Genomic DNA, 21,504 nt, shown 5'->3' on the forward strand with positions numbered 1-21,504 from the left:
TGTAATCAGTAAACTAGTGCACGCTAACACGCTGCGGACATGTTTATCTATAAGTTCGTGGGATTTGGTTTTGATGACACCGGTGAGTATCTCTGTTTGCAATTACAGGGTAGCGCGAGCGTTTGGTTATCACTGTGCTTCTCGCTCACCTGCCCCTCCAATTGCATTTGGTGCGCCCTAGTCAAAAACTTATTGTTATATAGTAACTTGCCAGCGGTATTCACTGCCGGTTCAACTATGAATTACCACTGCAAGTACACACTATATGAGACTTCTCTTGCAGCGACCGAGGAATCCACTGACGCCTTCGACCCGCATGCTCATCGCATTGTTGCCAAGCCTTGCACGTAAGTCTGCTTATCAATTACTTATGCTACTATAGCGGTTTATAACTGCACGAGAAGTTTCAGAATAAAATAATACCTGAGCTTCTTGTTTCGCAGGTACGGAGAGACCATGATGCACATGCTGAAAGGATGCCTGGGCGCAGGGCTGCTCGCTATGCCCAATGCCGTGGCCCGCATGGGCATTGTGCTCGGAGCTCTGGGCATCATCTTTATAGGAGCATTTGCTACTTACTGTATACAGATACTGGTCGGGTACCGCTCCTTTTACATCGAATCCGTTTCGATTCTCTTCCGTGCAAAAAGTCGCTTCCCGCTGATATTATCTATTATTAGTAGGGGAGGCCTAGAAGGGATTTTGGGATTTACTCAAGCGCGGCAGATTAGTATATAGGGAGGTACCTATTACCCCATTTAACACCTCCACCAAGTATAAGCCCTGTATATGTAGCCGCGTGTCTAGAATAAAGGATCAGATTAGTAAAAAAAAAATATCATCTGACATTCTCCAGCGCGTCAGATTAAGATAGGGTAAGTTAGTTATATGCTAAAAAGTGTATATTCCACTAATCTGACAATTTGCGATTGACGATAAGAAGTAGGAAGGTTACAAACTTGTAAAAAAAAAATGTCATCTTGACTTTCTCGAGCGCGACAATTTTTTTTTATTTTGAAGGGAATAATTCAACGTTCACGAAAAATATATAATCTGACGATTCCCGTAAGCCGAAGTAAGGAAAATTAATCGATAAAGGCTCGAGCAGACCGGATGCGTATGCGTAACCACGCGCGTAGTCACGCGCGTAGTTACGGCGTAACCATGAGTTGTAATGTATGGAAATGTATGAGACAGGCCACACCGCTTGCGTAACGTAGACACGCGCGTCGTTTAAAGCGTGCAGCTACGTGATGCCGGTATTCTCCTCCCAGGTTTCTATTCCTCTCTCTCTTTTTTCAATTCAATTCATTTGCAATAAGTGTTGGTACATTTTGGGTCTTAAATAATCTACACTAATATTATAAAGCTGAAGAGTTTTTTTGTTTGAACTCGCTAATCTCAGGAAGCCATACATAGTATGCAGATATAGGTACTGTTTTTAAAGAAGACGATTCATTTTATTGGATACTTTCGTTAAATACGTGTGCCTTCTAGTTGCATTGTTTGTTTATCGTGATACCGAGAAATGTCATTTCGTATACTTCTTGTAATTTATGTCCTCTATAATTACTCTTTATAGTCTTCTTTTTATACAGTCGTGATGGCCTAGTCATCCGGTTAGACTGGAAGCCGACCCCAACATAGTTGGGAAAAAGGCTAGGCAGATGATGATGAGCCTTATTTTTTACCCGACTGCCAAAGAAGGAGGGTAATGTTTTTTCGAGTGTATGTAAGTATGTATGTATGTCTGTTCCTTTGTGACCTCCTGTAGCCTAAACGGCTTGATGGATTTTGATGTATGAGGTATCGTTAGATTTGTCTTGATTACGGGAGTGTCATAGGATACATTTTATCCTAAAAGTCCCACGGGATATTTTTTCTAAATTTCCCTTTAAAAAAATATGTATGCGGTATCATTAGATTCATTTCAATCACGGGAGTAATAATTAATATAGGATACGTTTTTTCTCAAAATTCCCACGGGAACATGTTAATTCTGCGTCAACGCAAAGCAACTCATGCGTTAGCAAGCAAAAAGATAGGGCGTGGCCTGGCATGCGGCGCGCGGCGCGGTGCGGAGGGGGATATGCTCGAGTATACAGCCCGAATGCGGGCACACGCATAAGGGCACACGTCGTTGACGGTCTTCAGCAGTAATGACTCACCTAATTCTTTTTCTTCTTCACTACCAACAGTCCAGATTGGCGGTAAATTTATGTTGCGGAGTAACATCACTCGTAATCTAAAGCCAAATGTCGTCGAAATAATTTAAAATGGTACTTACATATACATAGTCTTCTACATCTACAACATTTTCGTTAAATAAAAACAGCTAAAAAGTTATAAATAAAAGAATTATTATTAAAAAAACAAAATACCCGACTGCACACTAAAAAAAGAGTAAAACAAGCCCCACAATAATATTTAATTTATAAATATTGATGGAAAGCATCGCAGGCGGGGACCACCTTGACCGCCACCAACGAAAATTCTGCTAAATGGTGCACAACCGAAATGACTATAAATAAGCCTCTGTTGGTCCCCGCCTGCGATGCTTTCCATCAATATTTATAAATTAAATATTATTGTGGGGCTTGTTTTACTCTTTTTTTAGTGTGCAGTCGGGTATTTTGTTTTTTTAATAATAATTCTTTTATTTATAACTTTTTAGCTGTTTTTTTATCTATATGTATTAAATTGAATAAAATTAGTTTTTGTAAGATTTACGCGTAGATTATTTCCGTCAAGCCATGTTATTATAGATTCAATTGTATTGTTTATGTCACATGTATATGTATCAATGTCATTATAATTCAATGTAATTATTATAGAAATGTATGTAATGTATGAACAGATTGGTACACTCCGCCAATAGCAATTCCATACATATCATTGGATAGGCCTTTTTATCTAGAACAACCTTTATTATGACAGCTTTTGTTCTGGGATATAGATAAAAAAGTGTGTAAAAGTTAAAACTAAATAATCTATTGATATCTCAAGTTTTAAAGGAATACCAAAGTACTACAAGGTGTATTAGTCCCCAGGCCGGCGAACAAATTTTTTTTTGATACATATACATTTAAGACTTTGTGAGTGCCTTCCTTACGATGAGTCCGACAAACTTTTCGAATGCGCAAATTTTGGTGCCGCTGCGTTTTTTAATGCTTGACTCCTGAAATTGTCGATATGACGTCACTATGGCTCTTCGTACATACACGTTTCATTTTTTGAGATTAGTTTAATAAAGTTAACTAGAGAATGGTGGTCAACTTGTCCGATAAAGATCGTGCTGCGTTTGAAGTGTCCACCATCCTGAAAATGTCGATATGACGTCACTACGACTCTTCGTACATACACGTTTCATTTTTTGAGGTTTGTTTAATAAAGTTAACTAGAAAATTGTGGTCAACTTGTCCGATAAAGATCATGCTGCGTTTGGAGTGTCCACCATCCGAAACATGTCGATATGACGTCACTGTGTCTCCCCGTACATACATGTCGGACAAATACAACAATGATAGATCTCGATCTTGTCCGACAAATGTAGTGAGTCAAATAGTCAGTTCGACAAGAAAATGAGAAAAAAAATATTACAATTGTAAGAAGTTTATTCTTTTTGTCAATTTCTGACTTAAATATTCACGTGCATTATTTAAGTATATTAAATTGGCATACTACTTACCAATTTTAATTACTATTTTAGAAAAAGTAGCCTGACTAAGACGTATTGTTGATAGTTTATATTATGTTAAGGAATAATATCCCACATCTATTAATGGACTATATATCAATCAAAAGGTCTTTTTAAGTGCAACATTTTGTCTCAACATACCACTTATCAATTCTTAGTATTTTAGAAGATATAGCCCAAATAAGGCGTATTATCGATAGGTTTTACTATGTTAGGGAATAATGTCCCACCTCTAGGTATGAACCATATGTCAATCGAAAGATCTTTTTAAGCGCTATATTCCGTCTTAACATACCACTTACCGATTCTTAGTATTTTGGAAGACATAACTGACCTAAGGCATATTATTGATACTTTACATTGTGTTAAGGAATAACATCTCACTTGAAGTTATGAGCCATATTTCAATCAAAAGATCTTTTTAAGCGCGAGGTTGTATTAGCATAACTCCGACAAATTGTTAGTACTTTAAAAGCTAGAGCTTTTCTAAGAATATATTATTGGTAGGTTCTGTCAAGCTAATCCATTACTTCTTTAGTAACAAATTATATATTATTTGAACCTTTCCAAATGAAACATTTCGTGTTAACATACTTCCGATTAAAATTATAATTATTGATAGATGTTTTCAATTAAATAAATCCCGTCTCTAGTAATGAGTTATACATCATTCAAAAGACGTTTTTAAATGCAACATTTCATATTAAAAAAACTTCGGCGAATTCTTAGTACTTCAGAAGCTAGAGCTTATATAAGATTATTTTATCGATAGGTGTTTTCAAATTAATAAATCCCTCCTGTAGTAATGATACATATATCATTCGAAACGACTTTCTAAATGCAACATTTACTATTAACATACTTCACACCAATTGTCAGTACTTTATACCAAATCTTAAAATATATCTATATTTTACGGACGGTGGACACTCCATATGCAGCATGATCTTTGTCGGACAAGCTTACCACAATTTTCTAGTTAACTTTATTAAACAAATCTCAAAAAATGAAACAGGTATGTACGAAGAGTCGTAGTGACGTCATACCGACATTTTCAGGATGGTGGACACTCCAAACGCAGCACGATCTTTATCGGACAAGTTGACCACCATTTTCTAGTTAACTTTATTAAACGAATCTCAAAAAATGAAACAGGTATGTACGAAGAGTCATAGTGACGTCATATCGACATTTTCAGGATGGTGGACACTCCAAACGCAGCACGATCTTTATCGGACAAGTTGACCACCATTCTCTAGTTAACTTTATTAAACGAATCTCAAAAGATGAAACGTGAATGTACGAAGAGCCATAGTGACGTCATATCGACAATTTCAGGAGTCAAGCATTAAAAAACGCAGCGGCACCAAAATTTGCGCATTCGAAAAGTTTGTCGGACTCATCGTAAGGAAGGCACTCACAAAGTTTTAAATGTATATGTATCAAAAACAAAGGAGATGGCCAAATTTTCATAGAAAAAAAACCCAGAATCGACAGCAATGAAATGGTTACCAATAGGTTCTTTATGATAGACCTTTGATGGTGCCAAAAAATCCAGACTGAACTCCATGGGGTATAGGAGCTATTTCATATTATCGCAAAAATAGATTATGTTGAATATATGTTGATTTTAAAGATTATTAACATCAAGGGACATAAAAAAGCAAAGTAAACTAACATTATACAAGCCACTAGTAATAACCCCATAGTTTCAGAGTTGGCCTGGTGATTAAAAGGTCTTGTATTTAACCACTTTAGAGGTTTCGCAGTTCCATGCAACCTTCACAACTGGCTATGAAATGTTTTTGGAGAAATTGTCTTTGAAAATCGCGCCATGTGACATTGTCAAATATAACAAATGACTTAGCAATGTAAAACGGTCCAATCACGAGTCTGCATTCAACTTCTAACGAACATCAAACAGTAAAAGTAAACTTTTTTGTGAACTAAAATCTTGATCGAAAAAACGTTATAAAAAGAGAACCCCATGGTTTTTAGATGATTTGAAATACTTTTTAAAATCCACAAATTATACTGAATCCAATCATACATATGAAGTTCCTGTCGACTCTGGGTGTTTTTTTGGCCATCTCCTTTGTTCGCCGGCCTGGGGACTATATGTCTTGTAAGTACTAAGTACTTGCTATGCAGACATTGGTGTCCAAGATAAACTTAGACAGTAAATACAAACTTAGAAAAGTTGCATTGGTACTTGCCTGACCTGGAATCGAATCCACATACTTGAGAGGTTGGTTCTTTACCCACTAGGCCACCACGACTTAGATAATGATTATAACAAAATTAAAAAACAACGACATTGGTGTTAATTTTTCAAAGAAAATTAGGTTACAGTATTGATTATTATTAGTTTTAAAAACTTTCCATTGTCAGATTAAGCAAGTCTCTCCAGATAATCGTCAGATTATAAGATGATTACGTTAAGGGTACATAAATGAACCATATATATCTTAATCTGACGCGCTCGAGTATTTCAAAATGGCGATTTTTTTTTGCAATTTCAAATAATGGCCACGAGTTTAGGTCACGTCTAAATCGTCAGATTATTGCATAAGAGACTTCGTTTTGGTTCACTTAACACCCCTTTTGAAAATCTGTCGCGCTCGATAAAATTATTTTTTTTCCCATTTTTAACCCTTACCTACGACCACCCCCACCATGGAAACAGTCAGATTAATATACGTATGTTTTCAAAATGACGTACGACGTGCATGCTATTAATATCTGACGCGCTCGAGTATGTCCATGCAACTGTTTTTTTTACATTTTTGAAAGTTTATAGCCGCTCCACCCACCGATGAAAGTGTGTGTATGTCAGGACATTTTTTTCTTCTTATCATCTAAGCTTCGCAATCTAATAGGTCTCATTGACGCTCGAGTCACTCCCGACTACTATACTATATTGAGAGCTTCGCTGATGTGACTATCAACAATTTTTGCAGACAATATTTCTCCCGACATAAGCGTATCCGATGGCCGGTCGAACTTTCATCTTGCCATCCTGCAGTTAATGATCATATTTACAAACTTATTAATTGCGCAAGAAGATTCCACTTTTACCGCCCTTTTAAACGTACATTACGTAGATTAGTGACTCGTATTGTTGTACACAGGTGCTCGCGCAGTACCAGCTGTGCAAGCGTCATCGGCGCGGCTACATGGCATACACTAAGAGCATCCGTGTTGCCATACTGGGCGGACCTCCGAAACTACATTGGTCTGCAAACTGTTTCGCCAATTTAGTAGACTTTTTTCTTGTTTTTTGGCAAATTGGTATTTGTGCTATCTATTTCGTGTTTGTCGCCGAAAATGTAAAACAGGTAATGAACTTTATAAACGCGCGATGTAGTGACACTCAATAGGGCACATTATCTACTGGCTACTTATGTTTATGTCCACAGATCGTGGAATTCATTGGCTACGAGGTGACAGTACGCAGGGTCATTTGTTACTCTTATCCCCCGCTGCTGATCTGTAGTTTGGTTAAGGATCTGAAGCTATTAACACCCTTCTCGACGATCTCAAATGCTTGTGTGCTAGTGGGATTAGTCCTCGTGTTCTTTTATTTGGTGGAAGATGATGTTGTACTTGATGAAGAAAAGTATAAAGTCAAGGGACTTGAAGATATTCCAATATTTATTGGTATTACTCTTTTTGCGCTAGAAGCAGTCGGGGTGGTGAGTGCGTTGTTGGTGTTAATTGATACCTACCTAATAAAAGCATTAGTCGTATATTAAATTACTATATACAGAAATCATATAGACCAGTTTTAGGGTTCCGTACCCAAAGGGTAAAACGGGATCCTATTATTTTAGCTCCTCCGTCCGTCCGTCCATCCGTCTGTTACCAGGCTGTATCTCTAGTTAGAGAGTTGAATTTTTCACAGATGATGTATTTCTATTACCGCTATAACAACAAAATATACTGAAAACTAGAATGACATAAATATTTTGGGGGGCTCCCATACAACAAACGTGATTTTTTCGCTTATTGTATAAATAATGGTACGTAAACGTAACCCTTCGTGCGTGAGTCCGTCTCGCACTTGGCCGGTTTTTATGAGCAATTTATTTAGCACTAATTTCCGCGCGCGTTCATCTGGGTCTTGAGATAACTGCTTCTCGTAGCTGGATGGTGACAAAAGTAATCCTATGTCGTTCTCCTGGATCTAAGCTACGTCCCCTCTAATTTAAGCCTAATCTAATAATTGCGTGACTTTGATATAGGGATTCATTTTTATATCTACCTTTTGATATATTTACAAGTATATGATTTCCAAACCCGTTCGTTTCGTAAGCATCTGTAACAGGTGTATAAGGGTGAGTATAGACTACAACATTTTCTGGAGCATTTCTGTGTCATGTAACGTTCTAGCGAATGGTACAATACAGGCAAAAGCTCAGTCTCCAAAGCATTTCCATGTAATGTAACGTTCTTGCGAATGCTCGGCGTTATGTTATGAGTAAATGCTCACAGCGAGTGTGCATTTACCAACGGTGAAGATGGTGGCAAATGAACATTTAAGGCTCGACGGAATGTTACACCAAAACGCTCGACGAAATGTTACACCAATATGCTCGTTGGTTTGTAACAAACAAGCGAGCGTGCTCGACGTTTTGTTCGTAAAAGGATGATACACTAGAACATCTCATAGAGCGGCTCGTTGTTCTGTTGGATGACACCGTTATTCTCGTTCGGGGTAGTAACTGGGAGGAGGCTCGACTGCATGCAGAGACGGCATTGGGAACGGTCATGAGATGGCTTACAAGAAACTTGCTCACTCTTAATTTAAATAAAACAAGATTTATGACGTTTAGTCCAAGAAGTGTACCACAACCGGCTCCAAACCTTCGCTTGATAGCTCATGTGTGTGCTACTACTAGAGACGCCAACTGCAACTGCACACAAGTATTACGTACAGACGTCATAAAGTACCTGGGGGTCTGGGTTGATGGTGCGTTGAAGTGGAGTGAGCATATAAATTCTCTGGTCACCAGAGTGAGAAAAATAATTTTTGTCTTTAAAAACCTAAGATCTTCTGCTAACACTTCCACTCTGAGAACAGTCTACTTTGCTCTTGCTCATTCCATTTTGACGTACTGTATCGCAGTCTGGGGAGGGGCTGGGAAATGCCTACTCCTTCGTTTAGAGAGGGCACAGCGAGCCATCCTCAAGGTTATGGCTTTCAAGCCTTTTCGCTTTCCCACAAGCGAACTATATGCTCTCTGGAGGCTTCCCTCTGTAAGACACTGCTACATAGCGAATGCAGTACTGCGGAAACACTCTAGTCTGCTGTATGACCCAAAATTAGTTACAGGAAAGCGTAGGACTGACAAAGTCTGCCCGACACTTGCGACGAAACTACAAATTGTTCGCCAGCAGTTTGCCTACCGCAGTGCTGTTATTTACAACAGAGCTAACAGCGAGCTAAATATTTATCCGCGTTCCTCCATCAACTGCAAACGCGTTCTGGACAACTGGCTCTGTAACCTCACATACGAGGAAATGGAAAATTTAGTAAAAACTTAATTGTCTTCCTTTCCCCAACAACCATAACAAATACTCATACATTCACTACACGGACACACGAACACACATGCACTACACAATCACGCATCTTCACCTACACAAGTCTCACACATCACACTGAACTCCTACCCTTCACATTCATTTTAAATTTCCCACTTTTTTTTTGTTAACATTTTAAGTGTATTTTAATTTCACTTAGTCTAATATTTCTTTTTTTTTTAAGTTTGTACCCTTGTTAAGGAACGATGTTATATCCGTATTGGAGGTGGGCGTTACCAGCTGCGACAGTTTTTAACTAATGCAGCTATTTTCAATCACATCAATGTATGCCAAATGTTTTTGTTCCAATAAAGAATTTATTTATTTATTATTATTTGTTACAAGTAAATGATGTAGTCTATACTCACCTTTATATGCAATAAAAATCTTTGACTATGAAATAAAATATACTTTTAGAATTTGTACGGTAATAGTTTTTGCTGGCAACATTAAGCTATTGCTAGCATATTCCAGAACTTACATAGCAACTGTGCTCTGGCTGCGATGGCGTTGGTGCTAAATTTATACGAAAGTAGGCATTTCTCCGCGGTTTCACCCGCGTCCCGTGGGAACTACTGCCCGTGCCGAGATAAAATACAGCCTATGGCACTCAGGAACATTGTAGCTATCTAGCTAGAATTTTGGAAATCCGACTAGCGGTTCCAAAGATTACCACATACAATACAAACTTACAAATTTTATCTATGTACCTATTTATTTCTTTATAAGTTTATAAGTCTTTATAAGACTTTCTTTATAAGTCTTTCGCATCTTATAAGTATGTCGTTTGTGCAGATCCTGGCTCTTGAGTATAACATGGAAAAGCCTAGGGAATTCACCGGGATCTGTGGTCTCTTCAGTGTCGGCATGATGATCATTCTGGGGACCTACATCGCACTGGGTGTTTTCGGTTATCTCAAGTATGGAAACGAATGCAAAGGATCTATAACTCTGAACTTGCCGCAAGATGAGAAGTAAGTAGTTGAAAATCATTATTGGCGGGAAAGAAATGCGCAATGCTGTAAGGCTTAGTAATAACAGGGAGCTCTAGAATAGATTTTGGGTCTTATTTTGATGATGGCGTGATCATTGTAGGATATCGTTACCTACACCACTTGAAATTTATGATTTTTATTTCTGACTGAAACAACTACACAATCCACACCCAAATACTAGGACATAGCAGTAGCCTAATGGTGCATTTGGTGCGCTTTTTTGAAAGCATTTATGATTTGGATCCAAAAAAGTATGGAATCTGATCATCATCAGCCTATCGCAGTCCACTGCTGGACATAGGCCTCTCCAAGTGCACGCCACTGAGATCTATTTTCGGCTTCTCGCACCCAGCTCCTGCCAGCCGTCTTGCGCAAGTCATCACTCCACCGTGCCTGAGGACGTCCTACACTACGTTTGCCGAGGCGTGGTCTCCACTCTAGAACTCGTTTACCCCAACGGTTATCGGTTCTTCGGCTAATATGGCCAGCCCACTGCCACTTCAGCTTGCTGATTCGGTAGGCTATGTCGATGACCTTGGTTTTCTGACGGATTACCTCATTTCTGATGCGATCCCTCAGAGAAACGCCGAGCATAGCTCTTTCCATAGTCCGCTGAGCGACTTTAAACTTGTGGACCAGCCGTACCGTCAGTGTCCACGTTTCGGCTCCGTAAGTCATGACAGGTAGGACGCACTGATTGAAGACTTTTGTCTTTAGGCACTGTGGGATCGACGATGTTAGGACTCGACGTAGCTTCCCAAATGCAGCCCAACCCAACTGAATTCTCCTATTCACCTCGTCCTCAAAGTTGTTTCTACCTAACTGCAATGTCTGCCCGAGGTATACATATTTCCGAACAACTTCGAGAACGGCGCCGTGTATCGCAATCGGTTCCGGTAGAACATGTTCATTGAACATGACCTTGGTTTTGTCCAAGTTCATCCGTAGGCCGATGCGTAGAGAAGATTCAGCCAGGTCGTTCAGCATCTGTTGTAGGTCCTGCAGCGTTTCCGCCATGATGACGATATCGTCAGCAAATCTCAAGTGAGAGATGTGTTCGCCATTGATGTCGATGCCGCGTCCTTTCCAGTTCAGCGTCTTGAACATATCCTCCATTGCATTAGTGAACATCATTTCATTTCATTTTCATTTCATTTCATATCGCCAATCTACTTGACAAAGCTGCAGGGACTCCAGAACAGACCAGATTTCAACCGAGTCAAAGGCCTTCTCATAGTCCACAAATGCTAGACACAGGGGCTGATTATACTCTTCGGTCTTCTGTATAATCTGCCGCACTGTGTGGATGTGGTCTATGGTGCCGTATCCGCTCCGAAACCCAGCCTGCTCCGGTGGTTGGAATTCGTCCAGTCTTCGCGCAAGACGGTTCGTGATCACTCTTGAGAACAGCTTATATACGTGGCTTAGGAGGGAAATGGGTCTATAGTTCTTCAACTGGGTTTTGTCTCCCTTTTTGAAGAACAGGACGACAACACGCCTCTGGAGTTCTCCCTTCAAACAGGAGGGCATTAAAAAGCTTCTGGAGCTCCCCCAGTACGGGCTTACCTCCTGGTTTTAAAAGCTCTGTTGTAATGCCATCCTCGCCAGGGGCTTTTCCATTTTTGAGCTGTCTCAGAGCGATCTCGATTTTGCCACTGCTGACTTCTGGCAGGTCTTCGGTGAAATGGCGTGTTAATGTGGCTCTAGAATTCTCATTTCCGGGATCAGGTCGAGATGCATGCGATGCGTATAACCGGCCATAGAAATTTTCCACTTCCGAAAGGACTGCCGGCACCGAAGAAACGACTTCTCCACTTGTTGTGGTCAGCTTCATCAAGTGGCTTCTTCCAAGAGATTGTACGAACACCTTTGACCCCCGATTCAGCTCAATTGCTCTTTCAATGTCAAGAGTATTGGAGCACCGGAGGTCGCGTCGTACGTGCTTGTTGATCTCTTGGTTTAGAGCCTGCTGAGCTGACGAAGTGACAGGCGGGTTTTCACGTCGTTTCTTCATAAGCCCTAATGTGTCTTCCGAAAGCTTTGATTTCTTGCCCTTACGCTGCATGTTACAGAATCTCGAACCTTCCTCCCTGAGGATCCGAACCACATATTCGTGGTTCTGGTTAACGTCCGTTGTGGTTTCCACGGCGGCAAATCGGTTCTCCAAATTTGACTGGAACGTTTCAGATCCTGTCATGGTTTGGAGCAGTGTTGGTCGGAGCCTGGCCTTCATCAGACGGAAACGTTCGGCCTTGAAGTTGATATTCAGAGAGCCTCGGACAAGTCGGTGATCGCTCCCGGTATTAAACCTATTGATCACGGAGACGTCTCTGAATATGTGCTTCTTGTTCGTCATGATGAAGTCAATCTCATTTTTAGTCATAGTGTCGGGGCTTTGCCACGTCCACTTCCTTTGGGGCTGCTTTTTGAAAAAGGAGTTCTTCAAAAAGAGCCCCTCGCGTTCGAGGAAGTTGACGAGCATTTGGAATCTGATATGGATGTCATATTGGACTATATTTAATATCTCTGTATGTCGATGGTTATTCTTTCAGAAAAGCGCAGGTGGCGAAGCTGACATTCACTATAGCACTGTTTCTGTCATATCCATTACAAAACTTCGTGGCATGGCAGATTGTGTGGCGTAAGACGCATAAGAAAGTCTCAGATAAATGGAAACGTACAGTTGACTATGCTCTCCGCGTCATCCTTGCGACCATTCCGTGTAAGTACATCAATCTTACAGTAATAAGTGGTATCCCAACACCGAAGCAGCCCCTTTATAATTGAGAAAAGGCTAGACAGAAGATGAACATGATAAATGATGGCAAGGAATAATTAGAACCGTCAGGTATCTCATGGTATAGTGAAAGAAATATACTTAAGAGTTACGTCATATACCGCCTTAATTGGCCCTGTACTTGTTGTATTATTGCCATTTACACACACACTGTTTTTATTACTGTTTTATTTTGTATGTCGCCACCAGACCACGGGACTATAGAGTCCCGGATTTGTGGAAGGCGAACGTGGGGCCGAAGCCAACACGCTGAAGCCTTTTAAGACAACTTCAATGAAATGGTGACACTAATATTATTTATAATTAATGAGTCGTGGTGTTTCAGTCGGGATGGCGGCGGCGGCGCCTTCCCTCGGCGCCTTCATGGGCCTCCTCGGCGCTCTCTGCCTCACCATGGTGGCCATCTTGTTCCCCGCTCTCATGGACCTATGCGTCTACTATCCCAATAGATACGGTTTCGGTTGGTGGAAGTTGTGGTCTGACATATTTATCATCGTGTTCGGCATGGTCTGTTGTGCCTCTGGCGTTTACACCAGCGTGCTAGAAATGGTCGAAACCTACGATTTGTAATTTTATGGAAATAAAAGTATTTTTGTTATAGTGTTAGCTTTTTTTATTTATTAGCTTTTATCTACCAAACTAGTACCTTGATAACTGGGACAAGATAAAGAATAAACGATGGGCGTTTTGAATGCTCTCTTTTGTAAATTTTGGGTTCCAGTTCATATCTGCCAGCTCTATCATCAGATCAGTTCGACAGTACCATATTATTGTATTGTCATCATAAGTAGGTACCTACATACTCGATGCTACATACATATATAAAGCAGTTGTTGTTTTTGTCAACAATGTTGGTGTAAAACTAGCGAACGTTTTTCCTTCAAATCGGATAATGGCCAATTCCATCAGAGTGTAGCTGGAGATTTGTACGGGTACCGTGACTTTTTTTACGGGTACTGGGGGGAATTCTGCCCCGCTAGACGTCAGTGTTTCAAGAATAGTAAATCATCACCCGAGCCTTTTTCTCTACTAGATATGTTGGGGTCGGCTTCCAGTCTAACCGGATGCGGCTGAGTACCATTTTTTTTACAAGAAGCGACTGCCTATCTGACCTCCACAACCCAGTTACCCGGGCAACCCAATACCCCATGTTTAGACTGGTGACATAATTACTGGCTTCTGACTACCCGTTACGACTGCCAAGGATGTTCAATGACAGCCAAGAATAGTTATAAGACCATATTTTTTGGTAATAATAGCTTTTATGAGATGAGGAGCAGGACGATGATGATGAATAAAAACTTTTTGAGACCATTTAACTTTTCTTTATTTTTTTTGCTTTTGTAAATGAAATAAGAACTAAGCTAATGACAGACTGACACAATTGTTTTTCGAAAGAAGATTTAGTTTTTGTATTTTTTTATATATTTTAGATACAGTACATACAAAAAAGAAGGTGAAAGGCCTGAGGCCTGGGATAAAGCTGTCCGATAAGTAGAAAGCCGTACTGCCACCATGTTCGACGTGTTCAGACTCGCGTCGCCAGGTAAGTCCCGCGCAGTGCCATCTACAATAGTAGGGGGTGAACCCAGGCGGTTGCTCGTGGCACCGGAACTCATGGGGTGCCCGGTGCGCCAGCTCAGGGCGCAGAAACAGGCAGGGTACAAATTCCCAACTTATCTAGGGGTCAGTGGGTCGTCTTAGAGGCGGAGTGGTACCAGTATGTATAGTCTTAATAAAAAAGAATTCGTCAGCAATCCCATGTAAATGCCAAAGACGACCCACTGACCCAAAATGTCTAATTCTCATTCGCTCAGTTCGCGCCTTTTTAGTCTAGCCGCTTTTACGGTTCCGTACCGTACCGTACCTCAAAAGGAAAAAAGGGAACCCTTATAGAATCATCATTCATCATTTATCTAGCTATTCATAAAGGCAAAAAACACACAGAGGCCACAAAAACGAGACTTTTGACTAATAATAAAAATTTATACGTGTACCTAGACGACTTTTTAAGAAAAGATCTTGAAATTCGATTATCTTGAAACGGGTTAACTTTTGCCCAGTGTATCCCATGGTCAAATTTGTCCGTATTGACCTATACTATCACCTCCTGAAAGGATGCGCACTACATACAAGTAACCCTGTATATAGAATGTTACTTTGGATGGTACGGAACCCTTCGTGCGCGAGTCCGACTCGCACTTGGCCGGTTTTATTTATTTCTAAGTTTACCGAGTGTCGTCAAGCTAACAAGATTTTTTTCCAAAAGCGGTAGATGCGGATTTTTGGTGTTTGCATTTTTAATATGTTTGTGTGTAATAGGTGGGCAGCCCTTACAACAGCCACCCGAGTTCGATGCCAGCTATGACCCACATAAGCACCGCAAAGTTCCCCATCCGACATCGTTAGTACTCTTTTACTTAGGTTCTATGTTAGTTTTGAACTAAGTTTATGTAATCCTCCTATGTACTCATATTACAGAAAAATGTCACAGGTTTACCTATATGTTGTACAATGCTAGATGCTTTTCCGCAGTTTATTGACTAGATATTATGATAAGACTCAGGCTGCGTTCAAATCAAACTGATTGCTATATTAATCGGCCGCCGAATGTTAGCGTAAAAACGTATCGTCGGTTAGATGTGAACGCAAAAGTGCGTAACGTTCGCTCACTTTCGGCGGCTGACAGTCAGTTTGGTTTGAACAGCTTCAGTTATCTTGTACTTACGTCTTTACAGCTATGGAGAGACGATGACGCACATGCTGAAAGCTTGCTTTGGTGCAGGAATGCTCGCAATGCCGAACGCTTTCGCTCGCCTGGGCCTTATTTTTGGAATTGTAGGAATCGTTTTCCTCGGAGTTTTCGCTACTTACTGTATACAAATTCTGGTTAGTTATCATCTATTTCCTAATTCCGATATACCCATTACGCCACACTTTCAAAGCGCTACACCACGTCACAGCACGCGACCCATGTTAGTATTATTCTATACCTTATATTTAGTACTGTCTGAGATACATTGATATACAAACAACACCTATGTGATCCCTCGCGACTACACACGTTGACACCGCATCGAGCTAGATGCCATCCACGCGGTGTGTTTCTAATTAAAACCCGACTCGCTTCTGTTCTCTTTGATAGGGAGACAGATCGTGTATCATCTATGGTTATTGGTCAGTTCAGTTCTTCTAATTGGTCAGTTGGTCAGTTTTTTGCCACTGCTGTTAATTGTTACTGTCTAATGTGTCCGGTGCACGTAGGATGACGACACGTGGTTTTAATAATGTGGTTCCAGTTTTTATAAAGTATTGCAATCCAGTGTTTAAAACTATCGGGCTTTTTGTAATACCATGTAGTCGTATGTGCTCATTTAAATCACACAATCTTTAAGGCAGTAAGTGGGTGTTACAGGTGATATCTCAGTACCAGATCTGCAAGAAGTGGCGGGTAGGCTACATGTCCTACCCTAAAAGCATGCGCCTCGCTGTGCAGTCTGGGCCACCGTGCCTGCGCTGGTCCGCCACCATTTTCGAAAACGCCGTGGATGGAATTCTCATATTTTGGCAAATAGGAGTTTGCGCTATATACTTGGTGTTTGTCTCTGAAAACTTAAAACAGGTACTTGAAGATCGTTCCTGTTTTTTTTTTAAGAATTCTTTCTCTGATTAAAATCATAATATTGCTTTTTTCTTCACAGATTTGTTTGTATGCCGGTCACGACTTATCACTGCGAGTGCTGATTTGTTGTCTATACCCAATATTAGTAATTGTATGTTTGGTAAAAGATCTTAAATTGTTGGCGCCTCTATCAACGTTCGCTAATGGCTGTACCGTAATCGGCCTGGTTTTGATATTCTTTTATTTGGTAGAAGATGACGTACACGTCGATGAAAGTCATTTCGCGTTAAAAGCACTGACAGATATTCCAATATTCATCGGCATCGTTTTGTACGCCTTAGAGGCGGTAGGAGTGGTGAGTATCGTGATGCTAGTGCGTTCGAGTGCTGTGGTTGGCTACTGTTGTGATTGACGTTCTCGTATTTAGATCCTGGCGCTGGAGTACAACATGGACAATCCAGCAGATTTCACCGGGATATTTGGACTGTTCAGTATCGGAATGACGATAATTGTCCTCATCTACACTGCGCTGGGTGTCTGCGGCTATCTCAAGTACGGGATGGATTCCAAAGCATCCATTACGCTTAATCTTCCGCAAGATCAGAAGTAAGACTTACACTATATACATTATATCCAATTTGTATAAAATATTATTAAACCCATCAAGTGCAAGACTAAGGCCGGCAAATGCACAGACCGCTTGAAGCAGTCAGGGGCGACAGCTTCACGGCCCTTACGGCTTTACGGGTAGCATTGTTGCACACGTTGTATACCTATTGCAGAAAATCGCATGCAGCAAAGATGGCGTTTACTTTGGCAGTGTTTTCGTCTTTCCCGCTACAAAACTTCGTGGCTTGGCAAATACTTTGGCAGAACTACCTGGAAAAAAAGTACATAGGCACCAAGAAAGAGAAACTGGTTGACTATGGTTTACGGATATTGTGCGCAACTATACCATGTGAGTTGTTTTATCTATAAACGCGTTTATTGGCGTACGTAGTAGTATCACGGGGAAAATTTTCTTCCCACGGTTCTACCAGTTTTTATCCTCGCAGCTGATTTCGTCATCCTATAAAAAAAAAACCTATATATAGGTATTGAAATGAAATGTTGAATATTCTGGCATTATTTATTAATCGACCTGGCTGATCTGATATCTGCGTTTTATAGTTACCATATTCACTATATGTTACTATAGTTCGGCCATTCAGAGAATGCGTTCCTGACACGTCGCGATTGAACTGACGACGTAACTACATTCATTGATTATTGATATAATAATGTTGTTTTAATGCTCCTCAATTGTTAAAACGGTAAACAACCAGCAAAAATATTTTTATCGTAACTGCAACGCCATTGCAAAGTTACGTCGTCAGTTCAATCGCGACGTGTCAGGAACGCATTCTCTGAATGGCCGAACTAATATATTTTTAAAATTCAATTCAATCAAATTCTCGAATTAAAAAAATATTTGTATGTTACTTGTTATTTCACTTCGAAAACATAAACATGTTATAGTTCGGCCATTCAGAGAATGCGTTCCTGACACGTCGCGATTGAACTGACGACGTAACTTTGCAATGGCGTTGCAGTTACGATAAAAATATTTTTGCTGGTTGTTTACCGTTTTAACAATTGAGGAGCATTAAAACAACATTATTATATCAATAATCAATGAATGTTATAATTTTGTGCCAAACTGAGTGTCAAATAACTTGGTAAACAATATTTTTCTAAATCTATACTGCGCTATTACAAGGTTATGTCAGCGGTTTATATTTTGTAGTGCTGTGCTAAAAATAACAGGCAAGTATCGTAATCTGTTCTTATACAGTTATAATATAAAATAATACGTTTTGATTTTCTTTTTAAGAATTGGAAAATAATGGACTATAAGACTTAATTATAACGTTTATGAAATATAAAAATAAAACTATGACCAAACCGCATTTTTATACTTAGATTAAAAATGGTAACCCCAAATGGCTTTATGGGCCGCCATTTTGTGACGCTAAAACAGTCGTCCGTTGTCGTTTCGTGCGCATAGACCACGTTTTTCAAGTGTTTTCGATCTGTTTTTATTTGATTACCCGGCTTTTGTTAGACCGAGATATCAGGATTGATTCTGTTATTGATAATAATATAATTATACATGTAGGCGAAGATGATGATGAAGACACCACCTCCTCAAGCAAATCGGAGTCTGATTAATATTCTGTTCGCACATTCAATTCAATGTACTTGTAACAAAGAATAAATAAAACAATTTTATTATATGAATATTACCTTTTTTTGGTTTCCACTTAAATAACTAAAATATAAAACAAATGATTCCGCCAATTTAAAACGAAAATAATCTTAAAATAATGCGGCGGTTCATTTTGAAGGAACGGTAACGAACTCAGTGTTATGTTGTGCCCATCACTAGTCGTGACTAACTGATAGGTGTCAGGAACGCATTCTCTGAACGGCCGAAGTATATCAGGTATTAAGTTGCTAAGCTCAGGCTTAGGGATTGTTCACACCAAACGTATTGTCCGCCGCTGACTGTGAGTATACTCACTGTCTGCCCCAGTGTGAACGTCGACTCAATCTGCAGTACCCGTACTCACCAAGCCGACAATAAGCTATAGCGTACGATGCGCTATATGTGTGAACAAAAGAATAGGCTCGTGTAGGTTCACACTAGATGCGTACGCTGAGCGGCTGACTATTCTACACACAAAAGAGCTCAGTATTTGAACCCCCCAATCTTCATACATAACAGATGCTATGTCTTCCCAAGCTCATCTTCGTAAGTTTCTATCACTAAATTCTTCTGAATTCGCATTCCAAATACATTCTCTATAATGTACTTCTGCAATAAACTTTTCGATGTCGAACATCGCGAGGTGTCACGTGTCACGTCTGTCCTCATTGAAGTTTGTTTCTCGAGTGTATTGCGGCCGAGGCGCGCGGCGGTGCGGGCGCGGCGGAGCGGCGCTATTCGGCAACTGCGTCCGCGTAGCCAATCCGCGTCCGCCGTGCATAGTCGCGTAGTAAAATAATCGGCCACTGAGAGTCAGCGATAACAGACGACGTAATAGCGTATAGTCGGTTCGGTGTGAACGACAATTTCAATATATATGGAAAAGCAATAAACTGCGTAACGCGCGCTCACAGTCAGCGGCCGACAATACGTTTGGTCTGAACGATGCCTTAGGGCTGAGGCTCACTGCCTCAGGGCAGTGAGCTGAAATATGCTAGAATAGATCGGGTGTGTCGTACCATCACATTAAATCCTATCACATACATGACATTCTATAAAATAACCCAATCCATTCAGTGGTTCAGCCATAGAAGTCATTGTTTGTTTTCATAATTTACAACATCATGTGTAAGGCTGCCTGGCCACCGGAGCGGAGCTAGGCTTGCTAGGCTGCTACTCCGCAGCCTAGCTCCGGTCCGGTGGACAGGCAGCCTTAAGCACAGATAAAGTTAGGAGTATTGAATGTTTCGACCAGTTTACACCTGTCAGTTTTCAAGGGAGAATTTCCGATGTTTGTAATGACTGACTCTTTCCTTTGTCTTTTTTATTTTTACGTATTAATTTTAATGTGAATAGGTACGACACAACCGATATATACTGAAATATTGCTAGTTCAAAAGCTGTTCCCCTCCGCTTTGATGGATTTACGACCTAAGATTTGTTTCAGACATAGCGTGGATTATTTGCATCATTTGTTTAACGTTTTGTTTCAGTCGTTATGGCTCTGATAGCGCCGGCGCTGGGCCCGTTCATCGGTCTGATGGGGTCGTTCTGCTTATCCATGGTGGCGATCCTGTTCCCAGCCGTCGTGGACATCTCCGTGTACTATCCCGACAAGTACGGCCCCGGCAGGTACAAGCTGTTCACCGATATCTTCATCATCTTCTTCGGAATATTCTGTTGCTGCTCTGGTGTCTACACCAGTCTACTGGAAATGATTGAAATACTTGGTAAAGATTGAAGTGCTCCTCCTCTAAAGCTTCATTGCACCGGCTAAAACAAGCATGGCCCAAAGTAACGATTTCTACAGCTCACAGAAAATACCATTGGCCAGAGTAGATAAACAAACCTAAGGTTTCAGTGAACTTTCGGACTGTGATTTTTTCCGCCGGTACATAATTGTATGTATTTTTTTCATAAAAATCATTTTTTTATATTTCAATTAAATTTTTGACAGTCTCATCCTCGCATTGTTATTTCTTTTGAGGCTGTCCACCCAGTTCAGACTTTATCGAAGACATACACTTGTATCTAGGTTGAACATAATCAATGACACTAAATCGGTCCGTGGAGTGCTTCTGTTGTTCGTGCCCTTTCGAAAAAGGTAACCATGACACCCAACCAAACGGACAAGTCAGCAAAGCATCATTATAAATTCAGTATTACCAGGCTAGGAAAATGATGTTTCGTATCTCAAAAGATTTAAACCTTAAATGAAATGCATCAAAATAACTATCAGCTTATCAGTGTTGGTCTATTCAGGTGCATTCTGCTTTATGTTGCTTCAATCTGTTCGCTTCATGTAACGGTTATCTGAATGGACCAGCTCCCATAGCGCTGGTAGTTTGGCGCAAGCTACTAGCTTTATTTCCGCATACAGCGTTAGATTTCATATTAAGAGTTCTAAAATTAGTTACGTTCGCGATCGTCGCGGTTTATTTTGCTAGCTGTGTGTGTAGTCACCGTAATAAAGAGATAAACGAAGCCTTTGGTATGCGACTGCATCTCACGTGGTTTTATGCGATCATATTCCTGTAAGTCTTTCAGAAAGTACAAGAG

At 40.4% G+C, this 21,504-nt stretch overlaps 2 protein-coding genes across 2 annotated transcripts; both read left to right on the forward strand.

The window, feature by feature from the left end:
* The first annotated feature begins 39 nt into the window (after nt 1-39).
* LOC124645165 (proton-coupled amino acid transporter-like protein CG1139) lies at nt 40-13,678 on the forward strand. The gene is made up of 8 exons (XM_047184928.1): nt 40-82; nt 284-347; nt 444-594; nt 6,829-7,035; nt 7,117-7,392; nt 10,079-10,257; nt 12,831-13,000; nt 13,401-13,678. The coding sequence occupies exons 1-8, from the start codon at nt 40-42 to the stop codon at nt 13,643-13,645; spliced, it is 1,335 nt and encodes a 444-aa protein (XP_047040884.1). The 3' UTR covers nt 13,646-13,678.
* Nucleotides 13,679-14,590: 912 nt separating this feature from the next.
* LOC124645431 (proton-coupled amino acid transporter-like protein CG1139) lies at nt 14,591-20,773 on the forward strand. The gene is made up of 8 exons (XM_047185232.1): nt 14,591-14,621; nt 15,398-15,479; nt 15,814-15,964; nt 16,491-16,697; nt 16,777-17,052; nt 17,125-17,303; nt 17,480-17,655; nt 20,439-20,773. Exons 1-8 carry the CDS (start codon nt 14,591-14,593, stop codon nt 20,684-20,686), a joined length of 1,350 nt encoding a protein of 449 aa, XP_047041188.1. The 3' UTR covers nt 20,687-20,773.
* Nucleotides 20,774-21,504: the final 731 nt, after the last annotated feature.

Source organism: Helicoverpa zea, chromosome 31 (genome assembly GCF_022581195.2).
Source record: "Helicoverpa zea isolate HzStark_Cry1AcR chromosome 31, ilHelZeax1.1, whole genome shotgun sequence".
NCBI classification, from domain to species: Eukaryota; Metazoa; Arthropoda; class Insecta; order Lepidoptera; family Noctuidae; genus Helicoverpa; species Helicoverpa zea.

Coding starts and splice junctions, on each gene's coding strand:
- LOC124645165 (XM_047184928.1), top strand. CDS start 40: ATGTTTATCTATAAGTTCGTGGGATTTGGTTTTGATGACACCG. Junction 348..443: donor ATTGTTGCCAAGCCTTGCAC/GTAAGTCTGCTT, acceptor CTTGTTTCGCAG/GTACGGAGAGACCATGATGC. Junction 7,393..10,078: donor CGCTAGAAGCAGTCGGGGTG/GTGAGTGCGTTG, acceptor TCGTTTGTGCAG/ATCCTGGCTCTTGAGTATAA.
- LOC124645431 (XM_047185232.1), top strand. CDS start 14,591: ATGTTCGACGTGTTCAGACTCGCGTCGCCAG. Junction 14,622..15,397: donor GTTCAGACTCGCGTCGCCAG/GTAAGTCCCGCG, acceptor TGTGTGTAATAG/GTGGGCAGCCCTTACAACAG. Junction 17,304..17,479: donor AATCTTCCGCAAGATCAGAA/GTAAGACTTACA, acceptor TACCTATTGCAG/AAAATCGCATGCAGCAAAGA.